This window comes from Anarrhichthys ocellatus, unplaced genomic scaffold, assembly GCF_004355925.1.
Source record: "Anarrhichthys ocellatus isolate YVR2014 unplaced genomic scaffold, GSC_Weel_1.0 scaffold21, whole genome shotgun sequence".
Taxonomy (NCBI): Eukaryota; Metazoa; Chordata; class Actinopteri; order Perciformes; family Anarhichadidae; genus Anarrhichthys; species Anarrhichthys ocellatus.
Window position 1 is genome coordinate 3746935 of NW_022280051.1, and position 20472 is coordinate 3767406.

General features: G+C 41.4%; 1 protein-coding gene across 2 annotated transcripts in view; it reads left to right on the forward strand.

The window, feature by feature from the left end:
- The window catches only part of chrm2a (cholinergic receptor, muscarinic 2a), a 57816-nt gene extending 38872 nt beyond the window's left edge, over positions 1–18944 (forward strand). Inside the window, exons 3-4 of one of the 2 annotated variants that reach the window (XM_031859142.1) lie at positions 4231–4325; positions 16519–18944. In XM_031859142.1, coding sequence (XP_031715002.1) covers positions 16560–18068 — 1509 coding nt within the window. In that variant the 5' untranslated portion in view covers positions 4231–4325; positions 16519–16559 and the 3' untranslated portion in view covers positions 18069–18944. The remainder of the gene's footprint in view (positions 1–4230; positions 4326–16518) is intronic. The other variant, XM_031859141.1, reaches the window with a different exon arrangement.
- Positions 18945–20472: the final 1528 nt, after the last annotated feature.

Here is a 20472-nt window from a genome sequence, read left to right on the forward strand (position 1 = left end):
TGTGTGTGTGTGTGTGTGTGTGTGTGTGTGTGTGTGTGTGTGTGTGCACTACACTTCATTTAGCACTGCTCCACGGGGGAGCCAGGGGAAATCACCGAAACACAGAAAGAGAATAAACAAACAAATCAAAAGCATTAAACCAAGCAAACACAACATAGGAGGCTTTTTTTTAGGGACCGTTAAACCTCAATTATCCACCTCAAATTAAATGTGTTCTTTGGTAGACTCCCCATTATGCAGGGAGGTATGAACATGGTAAGCACTAGTTGCAGCACCGGTTGCAGAAGAGTATAAACAAACTGGCTGCCAATAACAGATGAAGTGGATCTCAAATATAATCTTTTCTTATTGTACTGCTTTCCATTTTCATAGGGAGTGGAGAAAGTGTGTTGCTTCCTCAAAATAGAAGTTCCTCTAAATGTACCCTCCAATGCTTTTAGGCTAATTCCAATTTTTCCACTGTAAGCCATCTACCTTAATATGTGTGCCAACATCTTAACGCTTTCAGTCTATATTTATATGACCGCACCGACCATCTTACAGCTGCAGGCACTCAGTCGTTAGATGATCCAATTAGATGATACAAGCTTCTACAGAGCTCAGAGAAGGTACAAGTCCAACAGATCTACTGGCGTTACAAGGGGCCTTTTCCTTTTAGTAAAGGGACTTTACAGATTACAGATTTGGAGACAACAAACACAGATGACATTGCACGAGCCCAAATACATTCAAATATGAAAGTAGACATGAACAAATGTCTCTGCTTAGGCTGGGGTTGTAATAATTTAAACAGCTTTAACAAATTGCTACTTTTTTTTATCATTTTAAAGAAATAGAGAAATTCTTATGTTCTTGACTTAAGCTAAAGCATGATGTTTCACTTAAATTAACCACAAAGTGTTGTTGCCTCAACATAACCAATATGTTTTGTTGTAATTTACAACGTTAATCACATGTTTAAAATACTGCTAGCGTAATCCAGGAGAAAATACATTTCCCTTGAAATGCAATTAAGAATCTGGTTTAGTTGTTATGGGAATGTAATTTTGCAGGAGAAAGGGATGCACACGATGTACACCGTCGACACAGGAAACAAAAGAGAGTTCTACAATCACACAACATTCATTGGGCTGATAGGTCTGTTAGGATCCACTGTATTTGGAGCTTGATACAAGTCAGGACAACTTGGCCTCTGCTACATCGATTTTAACTATTTTTAAAATTAGTTTCTCACAACTCACACAACTATATCTCTGGAGTGCCCCTTACTATTTTATTGTTGGCTTTGCAGGACCAATTATTTGTCAAGTTAGCAAACAACATATTACTAGCCACTAGTAAAACTAGTCTCTACTTATTGGCCTTTTTCAGCTTGTATGCAAATGTGAAAAATACTAAAGGTTGAGCAAACATACTATGTTTACCTGTCTAAACACTATGCCAAGCTGTCATTCTGTCTATGGTTACCTATATGTAAGAACAATATTGAGAAGCCAAGTTGATGGGGTATACCTCATCATAAGGTCTGACAGTTTATGAGGGGATAACTGTTTCTTTTCTCTATAGTTGTTCATAACTAAGTGTTTTCTCTGCCATTATATCTGAGCTTATTCAGTTGTTAAATTAACCATATAAGAAAATGTCTTACATCTATGCAAATGTCAGTCATATCAGTAGGTTTATGATATAGTATTTTGATAAAGAGAATTCTTGTGTTAAATACATTAATCTAAATATCTTGTATCTTTTCAAATCCTTAAAAGAATAATCAATAACTCACACCCCAATACTATAACTTACATACAGTGTATGTCCAAAACAACATGGTTTAGTAGCTGTAGTGCACTTCTCATTTCTGCAGCTTGTAAGATCTACTGTAATTGGAGCACCTAACGACTGAGCCCCTGCAGCCGTGAGATCGGTGGGGGGAGTCAGAGTTGCTCTTTTGCACACTGAGGGAGTCTTGAGGCTTTTCTTCACAACGGTGTCAAAACGGCGTGGAACAGTTTTGGGAGTGCATCTCACACTGTTGAAAACACCTGATAGGATTTTCACTAGAAACCTCTTCATCCATCAGCAGCTCTTTAGAAAGCTTTTATGTTGGACTCTGTATTGTGGAGCTCAACTGGAAATCTCTGTGCATATGGATACAATATTCCAGCTTGACATTTCAATTGAATGGATAGAAAACCACTGTAGAAATTGTAAAGGTTAGACTAAAAAGAAAGGCAAGAAAAGTCCCCAATGCTTCTGGGTGGTTTGTAGATATTGAGGATGTAGAAAGGAGGTGATAGAAATCATAAAATCAGCAGGCACTATTGTACCAGAAGCTAAGGGGGCAAGGCTAAAGGCCTCATTAAAACCATTCAAATCCATTGGTTGTGAAAGCGATAAAGTGGCCACATATTGGCAAACTATTGTCAGCAAACTCAACACAGTGCAATCTTTATTTTCCCAGAGTTTCATCATTTCTTTCACTGCCAACACCTTTTACCTTTCAAACCAAACAAAGAAATGACTGCTAATAGACTTTGAATGAAACGGCCTGCAACACTGACACGATTACGTTGCACCAGAACATCTGAATCCCTTGCTCTCTTGTTCCTTATTGGTAGTCTATATGCAGATTATGCAATTTATTGCCACAACCTATGACGTAAATGAAACGAGATTAAAAGAGTGATTTAAACTAAAACGGGAGATTTTTTTCATTTTGGTCAGCACGGGGGAAATGCTGAACCCGTGTAAACAAGTGCAGGAAACAAGATATCTCCGTATATCTGAGTACCACACTCACTTTTTGTCATTCTCCTAATGGGCCGTTACACTGGTTTTCTGCTCCCCCACTTTCACCCTCTGTTTTTGACTGTCACCATGATTACATAATGATGAGCTGAGACGGATTTGAATCTATTCTCCAGAGACGAGGATGTTCTCATCCTTTGACTCCGGTCAATTATCCTTTTTTTTTTTTAATGTAATCAGTACTCATCTGAATCAAATTACAACAAAGGGAGATCAAGATCCGCCTTTTTTCCCCCAGTAAATTATAGACAATGACAAAGTTTCAGCAGAAATGTGGGATGAATTCACTGGAATTAATTTGAATTTGTCATCATCACTGTCACACTTGCGTAGGCACTCTAACACTCAGAAGCTGAGCTCGATCTGTTAGAAGTGAAGTTTGAAGAGGCTCCCTTTGGATTTTTTTGAGGCCCCGCCTAATATCCAATTAGGCGGGGAGTAGGAAAAAGCTTTATCCCATTTGTAAAAAGAATCACTTAGAACCAAAACAGCATTTATTATTAATGCAGAGGTGCCTGATCCCAATTTGCCATGCAACCGTCCCTCCTGTTCCACAATGCATTAATTTACTAATTAAAAAGTTTTTCATTGCAGCTATAAAGAATTGTCTGCTAGTCAAGACGGAAACAACTCAACATAGATTTTAAATATTTCATTAGAGCAAACGGTAACCACCTCATCAGTGCAGTCAAAAAATTTAAACAAGTTAGGTGGACCAACAATTGAAAGCAGCTGCAGCACATGCCGTGATTGTGATGAGCGGATCAGCTGCTCGCCACTGGGCCATGCATAGCTGAGTGTCCTTGCTGATCTGTTGCAAAGCCCAATTCACTGTATACAGTGTGTGTGTGTGTGTGTGTGTGTGTGTGTGTGTGCGGTCATCCTCTAATCTATATACTTGCGCTCTGTATAACTTCATGATTGTTACCTGTTGGCTGATTACAGCAATGTTTATTCTTCTGCTTGTTGGCAAATAATCCCTTCAATATATCCTCACTGGCTTCATTAACTTCTACGTTTCTAATCAAGATAAGGGGAATTACACCGAGGCAACAAAACAATACAAACACACATAGGAGCACTGCAAACAAAGCCCATGTTCTTGCAATTCAGTTATCAATGTGTAAACTTATCACATTATGTTTTTATGACCATGTGCACCCTTGGCATCAATCTCCAGTAATATGCTATTTTTACTTCCAAAAAAAAGGACCTACAAGTATTCTTTCTGTGACTGTGTGTACATGCCTCAATTCCCCAATGTGAAAAATGAAATTGAGGGGTATATGCTAGTTGTTGTGTCTGTGTTGATGGATGTGAGTATAAACGCAATAGTTGAAATGTAGTAAAGGGAAAAAAAAAGAGCTGTGCAGCTGAATCTGGCAGCAGAGACTCTGTGATCAACATTCTATTTTTCAATTCCAGATTGGCTGACTTCTCTGTATGCTTCTTCGCTGCCTGTGGTGCAGATGACGTCGCGTCAGCAACAGCCTGAATAATGTGTGAACGCTGTGTTCAAGGTAGACGGCTCATCAAGATAAGTGACAAGTGCCGGGGCAGGAATTTCACCAGTGGAGGGGAAGGAGTTGGAAGGGCTACTAAATTCTCTTTGCTGAGATGAAACGTTACACACGATAGCTCTAATGTCACATCTCAGCACTTTGAATCTTGTTGAACCTGAAATTGAGTGGAACCTCTGCACACCAGTGAGATTTAGATGTGGGGGTGGCTGTGTTGCAGGGTTGAAGTTTAGGTTGGCAGAAAAGGAGCACCAACCATGCAGGATTCCTGGTGTTGCTACAGTACATATGCTGCACAGTGTATTAACAGCATATCATGTCTAATTATGAGCCATAATCTTGTTTTGAGCACAACTGCCAAAAAATAATTCAGTGAGAGCTGAAAGGCACCGAAGGACTTTATGGAATATGGACATAATTCTCTAAATTTGTATGGTGATAAAGGTGCTATATTCCAAATTTAGAGCGTATCAGCTAATGGGGCTAACAGTGGAAACAGTGTTAACCTGGGGCGACACCGTGGTTCGGGACGGCGTTATAGGCCGCACACACATGCTCCATAATTAACACACACATGCTCCACAGAGAAGCTTGGATTACAACACCAGCCTTTTCTCATTAAGGCGTCAATTCCCGACGCTTGCCCCTCGGTGTCTATCTCTTTTTGAAACTAGTCAAAGACCAAGGCAGAGTTTTTGCTCTTCAGAAACCTATGGGTGTCTATGGATTTAGACAGAAGGTGAATGCAGGTATATTCAGACAGACAGTATGAGAAAAATAATGTTTCTGAACATTAAAACATGTTCTATCAAAGACCCAAAATACAAGTACAAACCTAAAAATTGAATTCAGCCAGCTGCCAGGCAATTATCGGGACTCTATTGAACGCATTCATGTTGAGACATTGAAGTACAAAACTCTTCACTAAGGACAATTACTGTGCTTGATCAAATATAATGTTCAAAATGGGTGTGAGCAGGCAACAGAAGAAACTTACCAACATAGGAAAGCCGAAATACAAAGACACTTTTTCTAAAAGAATATAGAAAATAATAGTCAAATAAAGATGTCAGTCACAGATTGGCCTTTTTCAATGCATTTTGGCTTCAGGCGAAATTACATGAAAATTGACCAATTAACAGAATCAGGAATGACAGCAGATTTCCTTGGGCTTATTCCCTTCGCCTGCGCTAATGTCAACTAAATAGCCATCATCACGTCTGCTAATGAATGTTTAGTTGTAAGGGTTTGATTGGCTCTGGCACCATGTTTTGATGAGATGTAATGTTAGGTGCACTTTTGTTGCTCCAGCAAATGTGAAACACCAATTAGCCACGTTTTAATGATGGAGAGTGGGTTTATTTTAGCACAAAAGTCCAGTGGCATGCTCCGCCTGAAATATAAAAGCTGTCTGTCAGAGCACAAGGAAATGAGATACTAAAAGCAAGGGGAGGACAGACTAAGACGGGCTAATTAGCTGACACCTCTTGCCTTCAAACAAAGTATTTTTTCACATTTCCACAGTAAATCCACAACAGGTGCTTTGTTTGGGGGCACATGGCTGTGTTAGCGTGTGTTTCTGTCCATGATGTTAGGACATGGATTTATTAGATGGACAGAAATGATATGACTTCTGTAGTGAGCAAAACAGTGTTGTTATTCCTACTGCCATACTGAAAACAGTGCCTGTCAGTGTTATCAATCCTGCGTGTCAAGAGCTACTAGAAAGACAGTTGGCTTAAATGAATCAAATATAATGCAGGAGCATGCTTCTTGTCTCTCAAAATGCTATATGCATTCTCCAGCAGCAGAATATATGCCCCTCACAGCATGCTAGTAGCTCTTCGTTGTGTGGTCCTGTTTTCAAAATGAAACCCTGTGATCATTAGTTATCTTTTTTTTTTTTTTTAACTTCACAAACCTAATTTATTAACTAAGCAGTCATCATTATGGTTATTCCAGGCGGGACAGCCTCTCAAGGCGATGCAAATAAGTGAAGGGCAAATACTGAAGCTGGAGTATTTAAAATACGACATGTATAATTAATGACGACGTCTGTGAAATATAGTGTGGATTCGATGGGTGGAAGTTTATTAAACTGCAGTTTTACACAGAAGCTAAGAAGTGCCCTTTAATAGTGTGTCTTCTAGACTTGTGCACAAATCTGGGCTTTACAATAACTACATTAGAAGATATTTTTCCCCTATGTTTTTTATTGGAAATCAGTATTGTACAAATGAAAAATAGGAGTTGGGTTCAAAAATTGCCTTTCGCTTTTTTTTGGTGTGATAAAACAGAAATAAAACAATTCCTTCCTCTAACCCAGCAAAAAGTAATAAAATAAAATGGGAAGGGAAGTAATATATAAAGGATGTTAAAGGTGCTTACTTCACAGAACAGATGCACTGAGAATCATTTGGGGTCCAGAGAGGTTAAAGTATTTACATATGAGATTTTTTGTAGAAACTGGCAAAATACGCTGTTAAGGAATATTTCACCTTTTTCTAATGAAAGAAAAGACATCAAATCATTGAGCCAAGTTGTAGTAGGAGGCGGATTTGTGCTTTTCTACTGTTACACAATATGTCTTCCGTCTGAGTGAGGCAAAGGCAGCAGCATCATCTTTCTCAGACTGGCAGGAATAAAGGGTACCCCAAAGACATTTAACGTATTAAAGAAACAAGACCAGAATTCAGCTAAAGAGAAAAACATACTATGATCCGCCAGCGACGAGCCACATCCACCACAGGTATCACTTGTACCAGGAAACAATCGCATTTGAACTTATGTGAAAACTGTCAAAACATTGTCCCCTCTGAAAAGGGCATCGAGTTAAAATCAAAAAATGCCACTCAGGTATACCATTAAACTGTTACTAATCTCTTCTCTTCGGCAGATAAATGAGAGGGAATGACAAGGAAATCAAATCGGGAAAGCCACATAAATGGTTCCTGTCGAAATTGCCTGTCCGTGTGACACGAGGTGTCCGTGTGACACGTGGCTCGACAGGCCGTCAGGTGTGAATGCTTTGAGTTGTGGTCATGGCGCATCTGTAATTTGGATCAAGGTTGACTCCCGTGAATTAGCATCCGTCAGCTTTATTGACAGCAACACCACTAGAGGCTTGAGAGCGCAGGTTACTGACAACGATGCTGATGGCCACTTGTGTCTGACTGTGGCACATTGTGTTCCCGTCTTATCTGACTTAGCTGAAGTTGTCTCTTTACAAGTGTGACACAGAACCCTCTGCAAGTGAACAACCACAGAGATGCTTCACACATCAGTGGTTCCTGGACCGCAAGTCCCATAACGCTCCACTGACAGTTCGTTATAGTCTGCTGACTTTTGGTTCGGCTGTTGCATTTAAAGAACGCGGGAAACTAGAGTTTGGATATGTGAAATTGCTCTAAACTAGTAAATAACTTAGACAGGCACGGAATGCTGCTCTAGATAAATGCATATTGTGACGGAAATCATCTTCTAGCCTATTGCAACGTGTGAGAATTTGTACAAGTACTGTAAATAGAACAACCTGTCCAAGGGCAACATAGCTCTGCTTTTTGTCACTAAACTCACAAGAGAAAGACGGAGTGTGTGGGGGATGGGCGGCCAAATACAGAAACAATGAAGTGGAACAAATCCAACAGGCGCACGCTTTATCTCGTTCCCTTCGCCTTCCCTGGCTTTTTTCCATTTTTGCTATCTTTCTCTATCTTAATGAGCACCACGGCTCTCTATCGAGGGATGGTGCCAGTGTGATACATCACAGGCAGGACACATGCAAGGGGGAACGAGGACAGGACTGTAGCAGGGTGACAGTGATGCTGGCAGAGCGATTAAGAGTGCTTAGACAGGCATGCGGATTCACAGAGTGCGAGCAAAAGAGCACCATCATGCTCGGGCAAGTGGCAGATGCACCCATCATCTCCTCAAGATGAAAATGGAAAAAGGACTTCATATTGTATAAGACTTATAATTAGGTGTTTTGAAGCAGACACAGACCTGAAGTCATAACCACCTGAGAGGATTCCATTTCAGTTGAGTTTAAGCTGAAAGCCCAAGTCAACACAAATGGCAATTCTGTCTAAAAAGACATACATACTGCATGCTGCTAACCCCCTCACAAATCCAACCCAGAAAAACTGAGATGAATGGGCTGAAAGATAGACGGCAAAATCAATATTATTTGAAAAATCTACAATCAAACATGCATATAGTGGTTTTAAATGGCTTTCTACAGTAACTTTACTCACCAGATGGTTTGCTTACACACAACCATCAGAAAAGCCGTCATCAGAAACTGTTTGGAAAAGGGCAGGCACTTTCAAAAAATACGTGGCAGTTCACTGGATGAGACGTCTGTCAATAAAACTCTCGCCGAAGTGAGTCGCAAGACGAGCGAAAACATCTGTTCAAAAAGGAAAAGCCTTCAGTGTAGTTCTTTGCTCTTCTTTCAATGATAAAAAACACTCCAGTTCTGATATAACTGATGCTATTGCAGCATCTACCTTAACCTCTTTAGTAGACATCATTGTTCTTTTGAGTTTTAAGTCTATGTAGTGCTTGAAAAACAATCCACAGTTGTCGCTAAAGCTACACTATTATTCATGTTTTCAACAGGGAGGAAAAGGTAAAGTCAACTTCTAGTAGTGGATAATTCAAAAGAGTTCTCTTTGGACTTGAATCAAGGCGGTAACGAGACTCGAGTACTACAGACCAGGTCTGTGTGTAGTATCACATGACCTTTCTCCACTGATCCCCAACTACTGAATACTAACAATGTGCTCGACACCTTTTTTGAGAAGCAGTTAAATCTTTTTAAGAGTGACATCGGCAGGCTTATGTTCCTCCCACTGAGCACATCTCTACTCAAAGGGTTGGTTGTAATTGCTCTTCGGCATGAGTTAAAATGCCTGGTCATGAAGGCAGTCTGCATGGAGAGCCGGTGGCGCGGTTAGAACCACTTACTGTGCAAAGTCAGAGAGCTCACTTGCATAACACAATCTCATTATTCAAAGGCAACGTTACGCCACATTAATAGAAGGTGACCTTTCCATTTGTTTGCAGCTGCCTCAGATTTCTTTTTTTTTTTTACCCCTCTTAGTCTTGCCGTCTCAAACTCTTCAACAAATCAGAATTGAAATATGTATATTTCTGTAACGCGTAATCCATCCCTTTCCTCTAAATTTCCATACCAGGCGATGCGACACTATACTGTTGTTCTGTGGCGGCAGCTAAGAGCAGGGATTAATTGAACAAAGCCTGGGAGAGGAAGCCCCAGAGCAGCAGCAGGGCTCTGCTTCACCTGCGTGAGGCGATTACTGAGCCACTACATAAATGCAGCGGTTCGGTGGAGAGTGCCTCCATGTCTATGCTGTATGTGAAGTATTGGGGCCAGCTGATTGCCATGCAGTTTAAAGATGCAGGGACAGCAGGGGAGTCCCGGAGGCAATATAGAAAAGGAAACGGGCTATATTGTCGTTCTAATGGTGGTGTATATTACTTGGGAAATGCTCTTAGCTGATAGCAACAATAGGGTAAGACATCCTACTGCCACATATAATGTGGTACATGATAGTGTTCCTGTCCAAGCAAACCTCAGCAGTGGTTGTCAAAGATGAGCCGTGAGAACAGGCATTCACCGTAAAGTGCAAAAACAATCATCAATGTTCTATTTTTGCCCCATGAGACACAGATTAGATAATCAGAAATGTGCATCTTTTTAGGAGAAGAAATGGAAATACACCTAGTCGAGCTGAAAAGATTTCCCCTTCGCACACAGCGTTGGATCACTACACGTTTTTACATTATTCCATCCATAGAATTATACCCTCGCACAAATATGCAGGCTGTCTGCTGCTGGCAATGTCCTGCAGCATCTCACCAGAGACATTAGGTTAGGCTTGCCAGATGTTGCTTAATAAGTCTGTCTGTTGTTTACGGCTTGTTTCGTGGCTGCTACAAATGCCCTTGGTGCCCAGTGGAAAAAATGTTTGTCATGTTTCAGCTAACGGAGACACCTGGGACGATTGCAATGAGGATGAAGTAAAGCAGGGCTGCATCAGGGTTTTAACTAACATGGATTATTTTTAGGGCCTTTTAGATCAAGGTTGCTGACAATAGCAGATATTTGTGCTGATACTGCTGATGTGACTATAATAATACACAAACTCTCCATTGAGATTCAGACTAATGGAAATGTACAAGGTGGGGTAGCATGCTAATACTTCTACTCTTGAGAAGCAATTATTATTATTAGAAATATGGAAATCTGCTAATTAAAGCCAACTCAACAGAGGATACAAGGTGCAGGGGTTTTCAGTCGTGAGAACATTTTTTTTGTCTAAAATAAAACTGTCAAGTGAGAGGCGAGATAGTGAGCGTTTGAGGAGGTAGCGTGACAGTCGGAGCTGCTGCATGGACTCTGGATGATGGGAGGAAATAAACTCGTCTCCCACACCTTCCCAGTTTGCTTGAGCACTTTGTTCATTCATTACTGGCTGAGCTCCAATGCTGTTGGTTTTCTTGGTGCCCAGAAGGCTGGTGATATTTCCCACACAGTGTGTGGCTTCTGAACTGCCATCTATGGTTAGAACTAAGATATTTTCCATTGACCTGCATCTGTTCAAAATGAGTACACTTGGCTCTCGGAATTTTAATCTGTGCTCGGTAGAAAGCTTAGACGTACTATAATTCCATTTTCAGATTGTGTGTCTCTAGCAGATTTTTGGGATGAACGTGGCAGCTTACAGTGAGTCAGAGTCGTTGGATAGGCTGCCTGGCAGAGCCGTAGAGGTCGTACATGTGACACTGTCATTTTTCACAGATGGCGTGGAGGCTGCCATAGAAAAAAAAAAAGCAAAAAAGCTGGAATATCAATAGGCTGATCTCTGGGCATTCTCTGAATCAGTGAGGAGGGGGTGTAGCTGGATAGAGGGCACCTTAAAATGACATTCCTGTATTGCTGAAGATAATTTGCGGTAAATCAGTCTGAATCTAATTTCTATGAAGTGGCACCTAAAGGTCACATTGAAAGAATTATGAGCACCTTGCTGTCAAGACACAAGACAGTTCATTGAAATGGGAAATGGAGAAGAGTCTGGCCAAGACCAGTATTCATACACCCCCTTGCTGTATTCACAGTCAAAATACATGCAAATTCTCCAGTGTACATTTTGATCTCATTCCACTCGCTTGGCTCACAGTGACACATGGCCACCTCCGTGTTCTCTGGGGAATCTCTGGGTAGTCTGACTCTTTGCAGATTGTCACAGTTTGTTTTTCCACCCGGGTTGAACGCCATTTCCTGCTCCTTAAACTCTCCATTAACTTCATATCCACTTAACACAAGCACTGCCAGAGAGGTCTGGGTTTGAGAGGCTTTGTCACACCTACAAAGAAGAGGTTGTACTTGTAATTGCATAATTTATCACATTAATATTTAATAAGATCAATGTCAAGTTATTCCATAAGAGCTGGATACTCCATCCGTTATTATTTCATTGAGGTTTTGTGTCACTGGGAGTTGTCGGATGGTGAAGAATTACCTCGCATAGAACAGAAATTACTGGAGCAATTGCATATCTTTTCTGGGCAGGGACCACTATGCTGGAGGTTATGGCTTCGGGAGAACGTCTGTTTAGCCCACTACCACCATGATCCAGTACCCAAATAAATCGCTAAAAGTAATGGATAAATAGCTTTGATCATTCTTATTTACACTGACTTTCCACAAGCATTCGTCAAAATCTATCCCTTACACTTTGATGCCCCTGAGACAGTAGAGAGAGCTCGATGGAAATGAATGCAAATTTGTAATTATACTTCACCAGCTCAAGATTTGGATCATTTTGCAGCCATGTTTTATCAGAACACTGAGGTGGGTTTTGATGGTTATCAGAACCTTTTTCATTTCCTGCTAAACGTTTCTTCAAATATTTGTATGCATTTGGGTGTCTGTGTATTGCAGCGCTTTTGTCAGTATGACGGCCTTGTTGGAGAGTATAGTGACACACATTTGGGATAAAATGAGCCAATATTTACCTAAGCAGGAGCTTAACCTCACGACAGAGTGCAAAAAAAGATGTGGAAGATTGTCTCAGTGAAAAAAAGACTTTAGACCTTCTCCAATGTCATATTAAATTGTGACAACTTCTCTTAACATTTGTCAGAAAATATTTTTTCTCTACAATAGGGAATCCATGAGCTTCGGATGAGCAAGTGGAGTGGTGATTTATATATATATATATATATATATATATTTATTTATTTATTTTTTTTAACTTCCTTATATTCATGAAGCGTGATTTAGCTGAGAGAAGCGCTGGATGGATCTGCACCTCATGTGGAGCAGCTGTTCTGCAGCAATGATTGGTTTTGCATTCCAGTCATGCTTCTCTGCAAACGGCAAGTAAACGAAGGCCTAACCCTGCACACTCCCGTGGAGAGGGCCAGCAATGACGATGCATGTAATCATTGAGAGCAGGGGGCAGGTGCCCTGGGCTTTACCTTGGATCAGTGCTCGGAGATGGTGAATGGGAATCTGGACACAAGGGAGGCAGCCAAATGCATCCGTTTCAGTGCAACTACACAGCGGCAAATAAAAACAATGTTTCTAATATTTCTGCTTGAAACAACATCAACAGAAAGCTGACACCTGTTGTCTGTCCCTGACAAAACTGGTGACCTGTGTAAGTGGTTATTTAGCTTCAGATAAAAAGCAGTTGTTGTCAGTGAAACAAAAATGCAACGTTTCTTACAGTTTTACATCTGATCCTCCTGGAGTCCACTACAAAAGTCAGCGAGGACAGAAGTTGTGAGAAGAAAGGGTGAGGTTAGACCTTTAAGCTTCCCAGAGGGCAAAAGCAATTTTCAGCTCTAGTGAGCCAGCTCCAGGATCACATAAGTCTGAACACAGAACAATACTCAAGCTCATTTATTCACGGCCTCCCATGGCAGCAACCGACTTGTCTGACTTTTTTTTCTAATACACTAAACAAAAAGGGCAAATCTAGGATTGCAGAATCCACTGACACACATTTAACTCGGTGCAGAAGTTTTTACTTCAAGTGCTGTTTATTGTGTAAGTTAGTCTGTTAAGAAATGTGATGAGGAACAATCTGAATATTCATCTCTCTTCGGATAATAATAGAAGTGCCACTCATGTTGTGCTTGCGCTCTCTAAGACGCACTTGCGCTGACTGCAGTAGTACTGAGACGTGCAGGTAAGCTCTATGATTGATGGCTATGCCAAGAGTGCCACTGCTGCTCTCCCCAGGCGATGGGAACTGCACTCGTGCTCAGCAGGCTGGCATGTCAGCATTTCTACCAGTCAACACTGAAGCAAAGACATCTTCCTTCTGTTCAGTACAACTTCCCTGCTATTGCTCTCTGTCTTTGGGATATGAAATAAAGGTATTTAAAATGGAATCCAACAGGCAAAACTGTAAAACCACAGGGTGTCCTTTTGAAGCAGAAGGGTATGTTTGCAGCATACCCGTCTCCTAAAAAAGACGTTCCCATACAGCAAAACTGTAATGTGAATTATGTTTCAAGGTAACGTATTTTGTCCCGGATTACGTTTCTTTTTACTTATCACAAACGTGTCTAATCATGGATAGGGGTGTAATTCTATGTTTCCCTTAAAATATAATTGCGAATGCAGTTCAGTTGTAGAATAACGTTATTTTGTAGGATGGTTAGCAGAAGATTAATGCCAACGTGGCTCACAATATGTGGCTTTAAAGTCTTGTCTTCCCTGAGACCTTTTCATTAAACGATGGCTGTTCACGTTGAGCTGTAAAGGATTACTGCATCTTTAGTTGACTCTAGCCGGGGCACAGTTTCCGCTGTGTTGTGGCAGAGATTTCAGGTGCGGGACAAGGTTTATGGCAGCTGGAGGTGGACAAAGAGCACTTGGGGAGTCAACTGCCTGCTCTGTGCTATGACCATCTACACTGATCCACTTTACTCTCCTAATCCACTTGTCTCAAGCGAGCCACAAGTGTGTCCCATTTGTATTGTTGGTGTTTTTGAGTATGAATCGGTGGACTTAAACATTTTATGAGGATTAGTCCAGCTTAGCTCCATGCCTAATGCAATGATTAGGGATTTCTGGCACAGCAGATTAGTGAATGTTCACTAGTTACTCAGCAACAGCACTCAACTGTTAAAGACCTTAAGCCGAAATGGCAAAGTCTTGGACAAGACGGCTCTCCAGCTGCAGTACTGTGTCACTCGTAACACTTCATTAACTTTGGCTACGCAGTGATAAATCGGTTTCTCATTGGTCATTGAATATCTGAGGAAGTTAAACAATCTATTGTCACGATCAAGTTCAAATCAAGTGAGTAGCTTACATACAGCATGTTGAGGAAGAAACAAATTAAGTTACAATAATTAAAACAGAAAAAACAACTCTAGTGCAATATAATACTATATAAATCCTAACAAGTTTATGTTCTTTGGCAAATGAGCCAGCTGTATTTGCAGGAGGTTTACCCTTTTCAAATTTAGCATTCACATCTCAACTGAACAAACAATTTGGTTCTGTCATGTATAATTAAACTGCAGATGTTGTCTGAACATTGATAAATGTGCATGGTTTCCCTCATCGTCTTTAGTCAAATTTGTATTCACTTATTTGACAGCGTAGTGATCTTTCTCAGCAGAATGGTATTGCTTGATTTACAGGCTGAATAAAGTTTGATTAGTTGTTTATCAAAAGAAGGAGCTTGAGGAAAGAGTTGAAGCATTTCTCCAGCCTGATGACTTTACGTCAAACTGAGAAGCGATAAGCCTCCAAATGTGCCATAAAATCTGACCTACAGCACCAGAAACTGCTCCAAGAGTTGTGGCCCAGCTAAAGATGGAGAAAGAGCAGTGTACAAATCAAAGCCTTCAAGGTCTACAACACAGGCAGATGTTTAGGGTTAAAAGCGAGAACTAGTGGGTCGCTTGAGGATCAAAAGAATATTTTATAGGGTTGTATGAAGGGAATTTTTGAGTGCACGTTGGAAATGGACCTTTGAAGATAAAATGTCTGCTCCAATTGTGTCAATAATTCCTTTTAAAGTTTTTATTGAACTCTTGGTTATATGAACTGTGTGTGTGTGTGCTGTATAATTACACATTTCCCTCTCTTTTTAAGAAAGCACGTGCCAACATTACATCGTTTGAATAAATATATATTCTCGGTAGAGGGAAGATTGAATCAAACTCTGAATATAAGGGCTTGGGAACACATACAAAAGAACACAGGCGAGTCATTAGGCATTATGTGGTCAGAAATGTATCCATCAAAGTGGATCGGCAGACAAAAGTCTGGAAAAAAGAACAGCTTTGAGCACTTTTCATGAAAAAATAGATAAGCAAAAGCATGTTTCATACATCACATGGATCTCTACATGGAGAAATTTGTTGCGAGTGAGCGAAGATTCTCTTTCGACCACTGGTTGAAATAAATTGTGCTTAATACTGAACTTCATTCTGATAGTCATCTTTGACCTGTTGCCTCATTTCCATGCATCTCATCTTTCATCAGCCATTCGTGTGCATTTAGATTGTGCAGTATCCTTTGTAGTGTTTTTTTTTTCCTCTTTTCAATAATGAAGCAGGTGTCTAATGGGGAGATGTTATGTATGCACTGGAAAACAGCTGTGCCCGTTATATTTGCTTCACATTACCAATGTAATTGTTGTACAGACAACATTGTCACTATTATTTAATGAATTGCTTTTAGACGAGCTAAGGAAAGGTCACATTGCTCATACGGATGGTTTGGAAGGACAATATAGATTTAAATTTTGTATTATACCGCTGGATCATCATTAATCTCCTCTCCCACCATTACACATTGAAAGATTGCATCACCTAAGTAGCACAATGAATAGATTTGATCAAATGTGACTGAAGCGAATACTGAATGTTAAAGTACTGTTGATGTCCTACAAGAAGGTTTTTGTCTACTGTTTCTTGGATTTTTGTCATTATTTCTTTGAAATGTACTTGCCTAAATTCTTGGCTTTCTGCAGTGAGAAAGAAGGTGAATTATTCCTTAGTAGCATAATATAACTGCTCTACCAATGACCCTGTTACATATGCCATTCAGAAGTCTTCAGATGACTAAATAGGCTGAAGCTGACAGTCATCTTTTGTGCCTCATTACAAATCTTCTCTTTTTGTTCTTTTGTAGGTTCCATCTGAGTAGGAGGTGGCAACAAAAGACCAAATGCCATGGACGTATTCAACTTCACCTACTGGAATGCCTCCGAAGGCAATGGCACAGAAGTTGTGGAAGAAAGGGAAAGCCCCTACAAGACTGTGGAGGTGGTGTTCATCGTGTTGGTGGCCGGTTCCCTCAGTTTGGTTACAGTTATTGGAAATATCCTGGTCATGCTTTCCATCAAAGTTAATAGGAACTTACAGACTGTCAACAACTATTTTCTGTTCAGCCTTGCATGTGCTGACCTAATTATTGGACTGTGCTCTATGAACTTGTACACAGTCTACATCGTAATGGGGTACTGGCCCCTGGGCCCGGTGGTGTGTGACTTGTGGTTAGCCTTGGACTATGTCGTCAGCAATGCGTCCGTCATGAATCTTCTCATCATAAGCTTCGACAGATATTTCTGTGTCACCAAGCCCCTCAGCTACCCAGTCAAAAGGACCACCAAGATGGCGGGAATGATGATTGCAGCAGCCTGGGTCCTGTCTTTTGTCCTGTGGGCGCCAGCCATTCTCTTCTGGCAGTTCATTGTTGGTGGGCGGACAGTGCCTGAGAGGGAGTGCTACATCCAGTTCTTCTCCAACGCTGCAGTCACTTTTGGCACCGCCATCGCCGCCTTTTACCTGCCTGTCATCATCATGATTCAGCTCTACTGGCAGATCTCCAGAGCAAGCAAGAGTCGCGTGAAGAAGGATAACCGCAAGCCGTCTGGAGCCAATCCAGAGCCCCTGTCACCTGGCCAGAGGAGGAACAACACACCGAAACCCAACAATAACAACGTACCAGGGGAAGACACAGAACGTTTGCAGAGCCAGAATGCTGACGATGGAGCTAACCAGCATGATGGAAAACTGCAAAACGGCAAGGGGCCTTCCTCGACCACTGCTGAGGGAGAAACCGAAGGTGACGACGTGGCAAGGGAGAACTGCGCCCCTGCAGAGGAGAAGGAGAGCTCTAATGATTCAACATCCGGCAGTGTGGCTGCGTCCAATCAGAAGGATGAGGAGGCGGCACCCTCCGCCGCTAACTCCAGCGCCGTGACAAGCCAGCCACTCCCACGGCAGCGAGCCAAGGCAGGGGGCTCCAAGCTGACCTGCATCAAGATCAAGACTAAATCACCCAAGGGTGACTGCTACACACCGTCCAATGCCACCGTTGAGATCGTCCCGGCCTCAGAGCGGCAGAATCACGTCGCCCGGAAGATTGTGAAGATGACAAAGCAACCTCCCAACAAGAAGAAGAAAGTGCCACCATCACGGGAGAAGAAAGTGACCCGCACCATTATGGCCATCCTGGTAGCATTTGTTGCCACCTGGACTCCTTATAATGTGATGGTGCTTATTAACACCTTCTGCTCCAGCTGCATCCCCAACACAGTGTGGACTATTGGATACTGGCTGTGCTACATCAACAGCACCATCAACCCGGCCTGCTACGCTCTGTGCAATGTCACTTTTAAAAAGACATTCAAACATCTTCTCCTCTGCCAATATAAAAATAGTAGGTCAGCCAGATAAATATGGGCCACTTAGGAGGAAGAGTTGACTGTGTGTGTGCCATCCATGTGTATATATGTGTGTGTGTGTGTGTGTGAGAAAGAGGTCCGTGAGCAAGACTGCAAGCGTACGTGTGAAATTACTTTCCATAATTTTAATCCTTTTGTTTTCCGATTTCTCTCTCGATAACCGGTTGTAGCACTTTACACAAATTCAACTGCTGCCAGTTGCTTTGAGATGTGTCGTGCAAAAGCAGCATAGATTACGAAGGTTGGGGGAAAGTTGAGCTGTAAGCTCAAAAAGGAGGGAGTATGAAGTAGGGAGCACTTACGAGTGACACTGAGCTGATTTGAAAAGAAATTGAAAAGATACAGATAGGAGGAAGATCTGCACTGTACGAAAACACAAGAGTTCAAATGGGAAAATAGGGCTGACTGAATTTCCAAACTTAAAGCTGTTTAAAGTTCAGTGAAGATACCTGTAGATAGCTGTACATATCAGTGTATACTCAATATGTATGTGTGTGTGTGCTGGCTCGGAGTATGTGTGTACACCCATCTGTGCCCCTCTGCCTGCCTTCTTTCTGTCTGTCTGTGATCCTCATCATGGCACTTTCACTCAGCAACATGGAAAATAAAGTGGGGTTGCTCATATAGATTGCCTCTTACCTGGAGGCTATCCCATCTACCAATGAGCCCATTTGGGAATGAGTTTCCATTAATACATAATAGATAATATAAAAATAGTAGAGCTGCACTTCAGCCAAACTACAAAAACTACTCACTTACCAAGAGAATAAACCCTCATTAGATTTAAAGGAACACTTCAACATTTTGAGATATACACTCATTTAATGTCTTGCAGAGAGTAAGATGAAAAGATTGATGCCACTCACGTCTGTAGATATGAAGCCAGGATACAGTTAGCTTAGCTTAGCATAAAGGCTGAGAGCAGGTGGAAACAGCTAGCCTGGCTCTGTCCAGACCTCAAAAGCATATCAGTCTAGCAGCACCTGTAAAGCTCACACGTTATATCTCGTTTGTTTTATGTGTAAAATAACCAACGTGAGAAAGGTTTATGTTTGGAACTATTTCTTTTCTTTTGGCAGGGAGTATAAATTTCCTGAAGTCTTGTCGTCACCGTGAGGAAATCACTGCACCCGGCCAAGAAATAGTCCCTCACGTAACCATCCTAAAAACCAAGATTTGTCGTTTTTCACATTTTGGACTACAACCAGCCATTCATCATTGTAGAGAATAACCAAATAGCTGTCAGAACAACAGCAAGAGTTATGACTAAATAGGAATAGGGCGTGAGATTGTTCAGTCGCACTCTTTGATTTGCCTGCCGATCACACGACATCCCGTCAGCTTTTACAACTGCTGACAGGACGGCTGATGTTTATTTCATGGTGGTTTATTAAGATGCCTGTGTTTGCTGTCACTGCTAGGAAGCTTCCTACTCAGTGAGTGAAACAGGTGGCTGGAGCTCAGAGCTGTGGCTTATTGCTGTCTGTGGGAAGGCATTGTGTGGTGTGTTTGTGTGGATGAGTGGGAGACATCGTGTGATTCTGCTGATTAGTAGATTGATGTCGCAGCGTGTACTGTACTCACTGTACTGATGATGATTGTGAAGCTCTGCGTGTGTGTGTGTGTGTGTGTGTGGGAGCTCGTGTGTTGGTATACATGCTGATGTGTGTTTGCTCCAAGAGTGGAGTTTACTTCTGATCACAAGTCACGACCGTGTGATTTATATAAGGGCTATTTCCGTGTCTTAACTGTCTATGTTTTCTAACCCGTCACCTTTTTTTTTATTTTGAAAATTAACGGGAGCGTTAATTCTATGTCGATCATTATATTTTTAGATTAGAAATAATAGTTTTGTCTTATATTAATTGGGATAGAAATTAGAAAATATCAATTTACTGTAAGACATGTTCCGTGTATTCATGCGTGTCATCCATCATTTCAACCCATTAGTCAATTCTCAGTTACAATAATGTATGCTCACCAGTCAGAGTGATGAATATTCGGGAGCATTTGCCATCAGGAGGTTGCCCACAGTGGCTGGTAGGGGGGCTCTGCAAAGAATTACGCCTAAACCGAATAGCTCTTCCAGGCTGTCTCCTTAAACAGAGATCTGGGACAGATCCTATAATGAAAACTCACCATGAGGCTGATCAGATTATGGGACGATGTGGAACACCTACATTTGAGATTAAAGATTGCCCATTACACGCTCAGCTTGTGCTGACATGCTACGTGCCCATGCCCCACTTAGTGCTCCACTCTGTCCTGATCCTGTTATAGTATCAAACCTCATATATGAGGTTGTGAATGTAATGTAAATATCACATATATATATATTCATTAGCTTGCTCTATTTTTAATTATCTTACTCCTGCACTCATCCTCGCCTCCCTTCT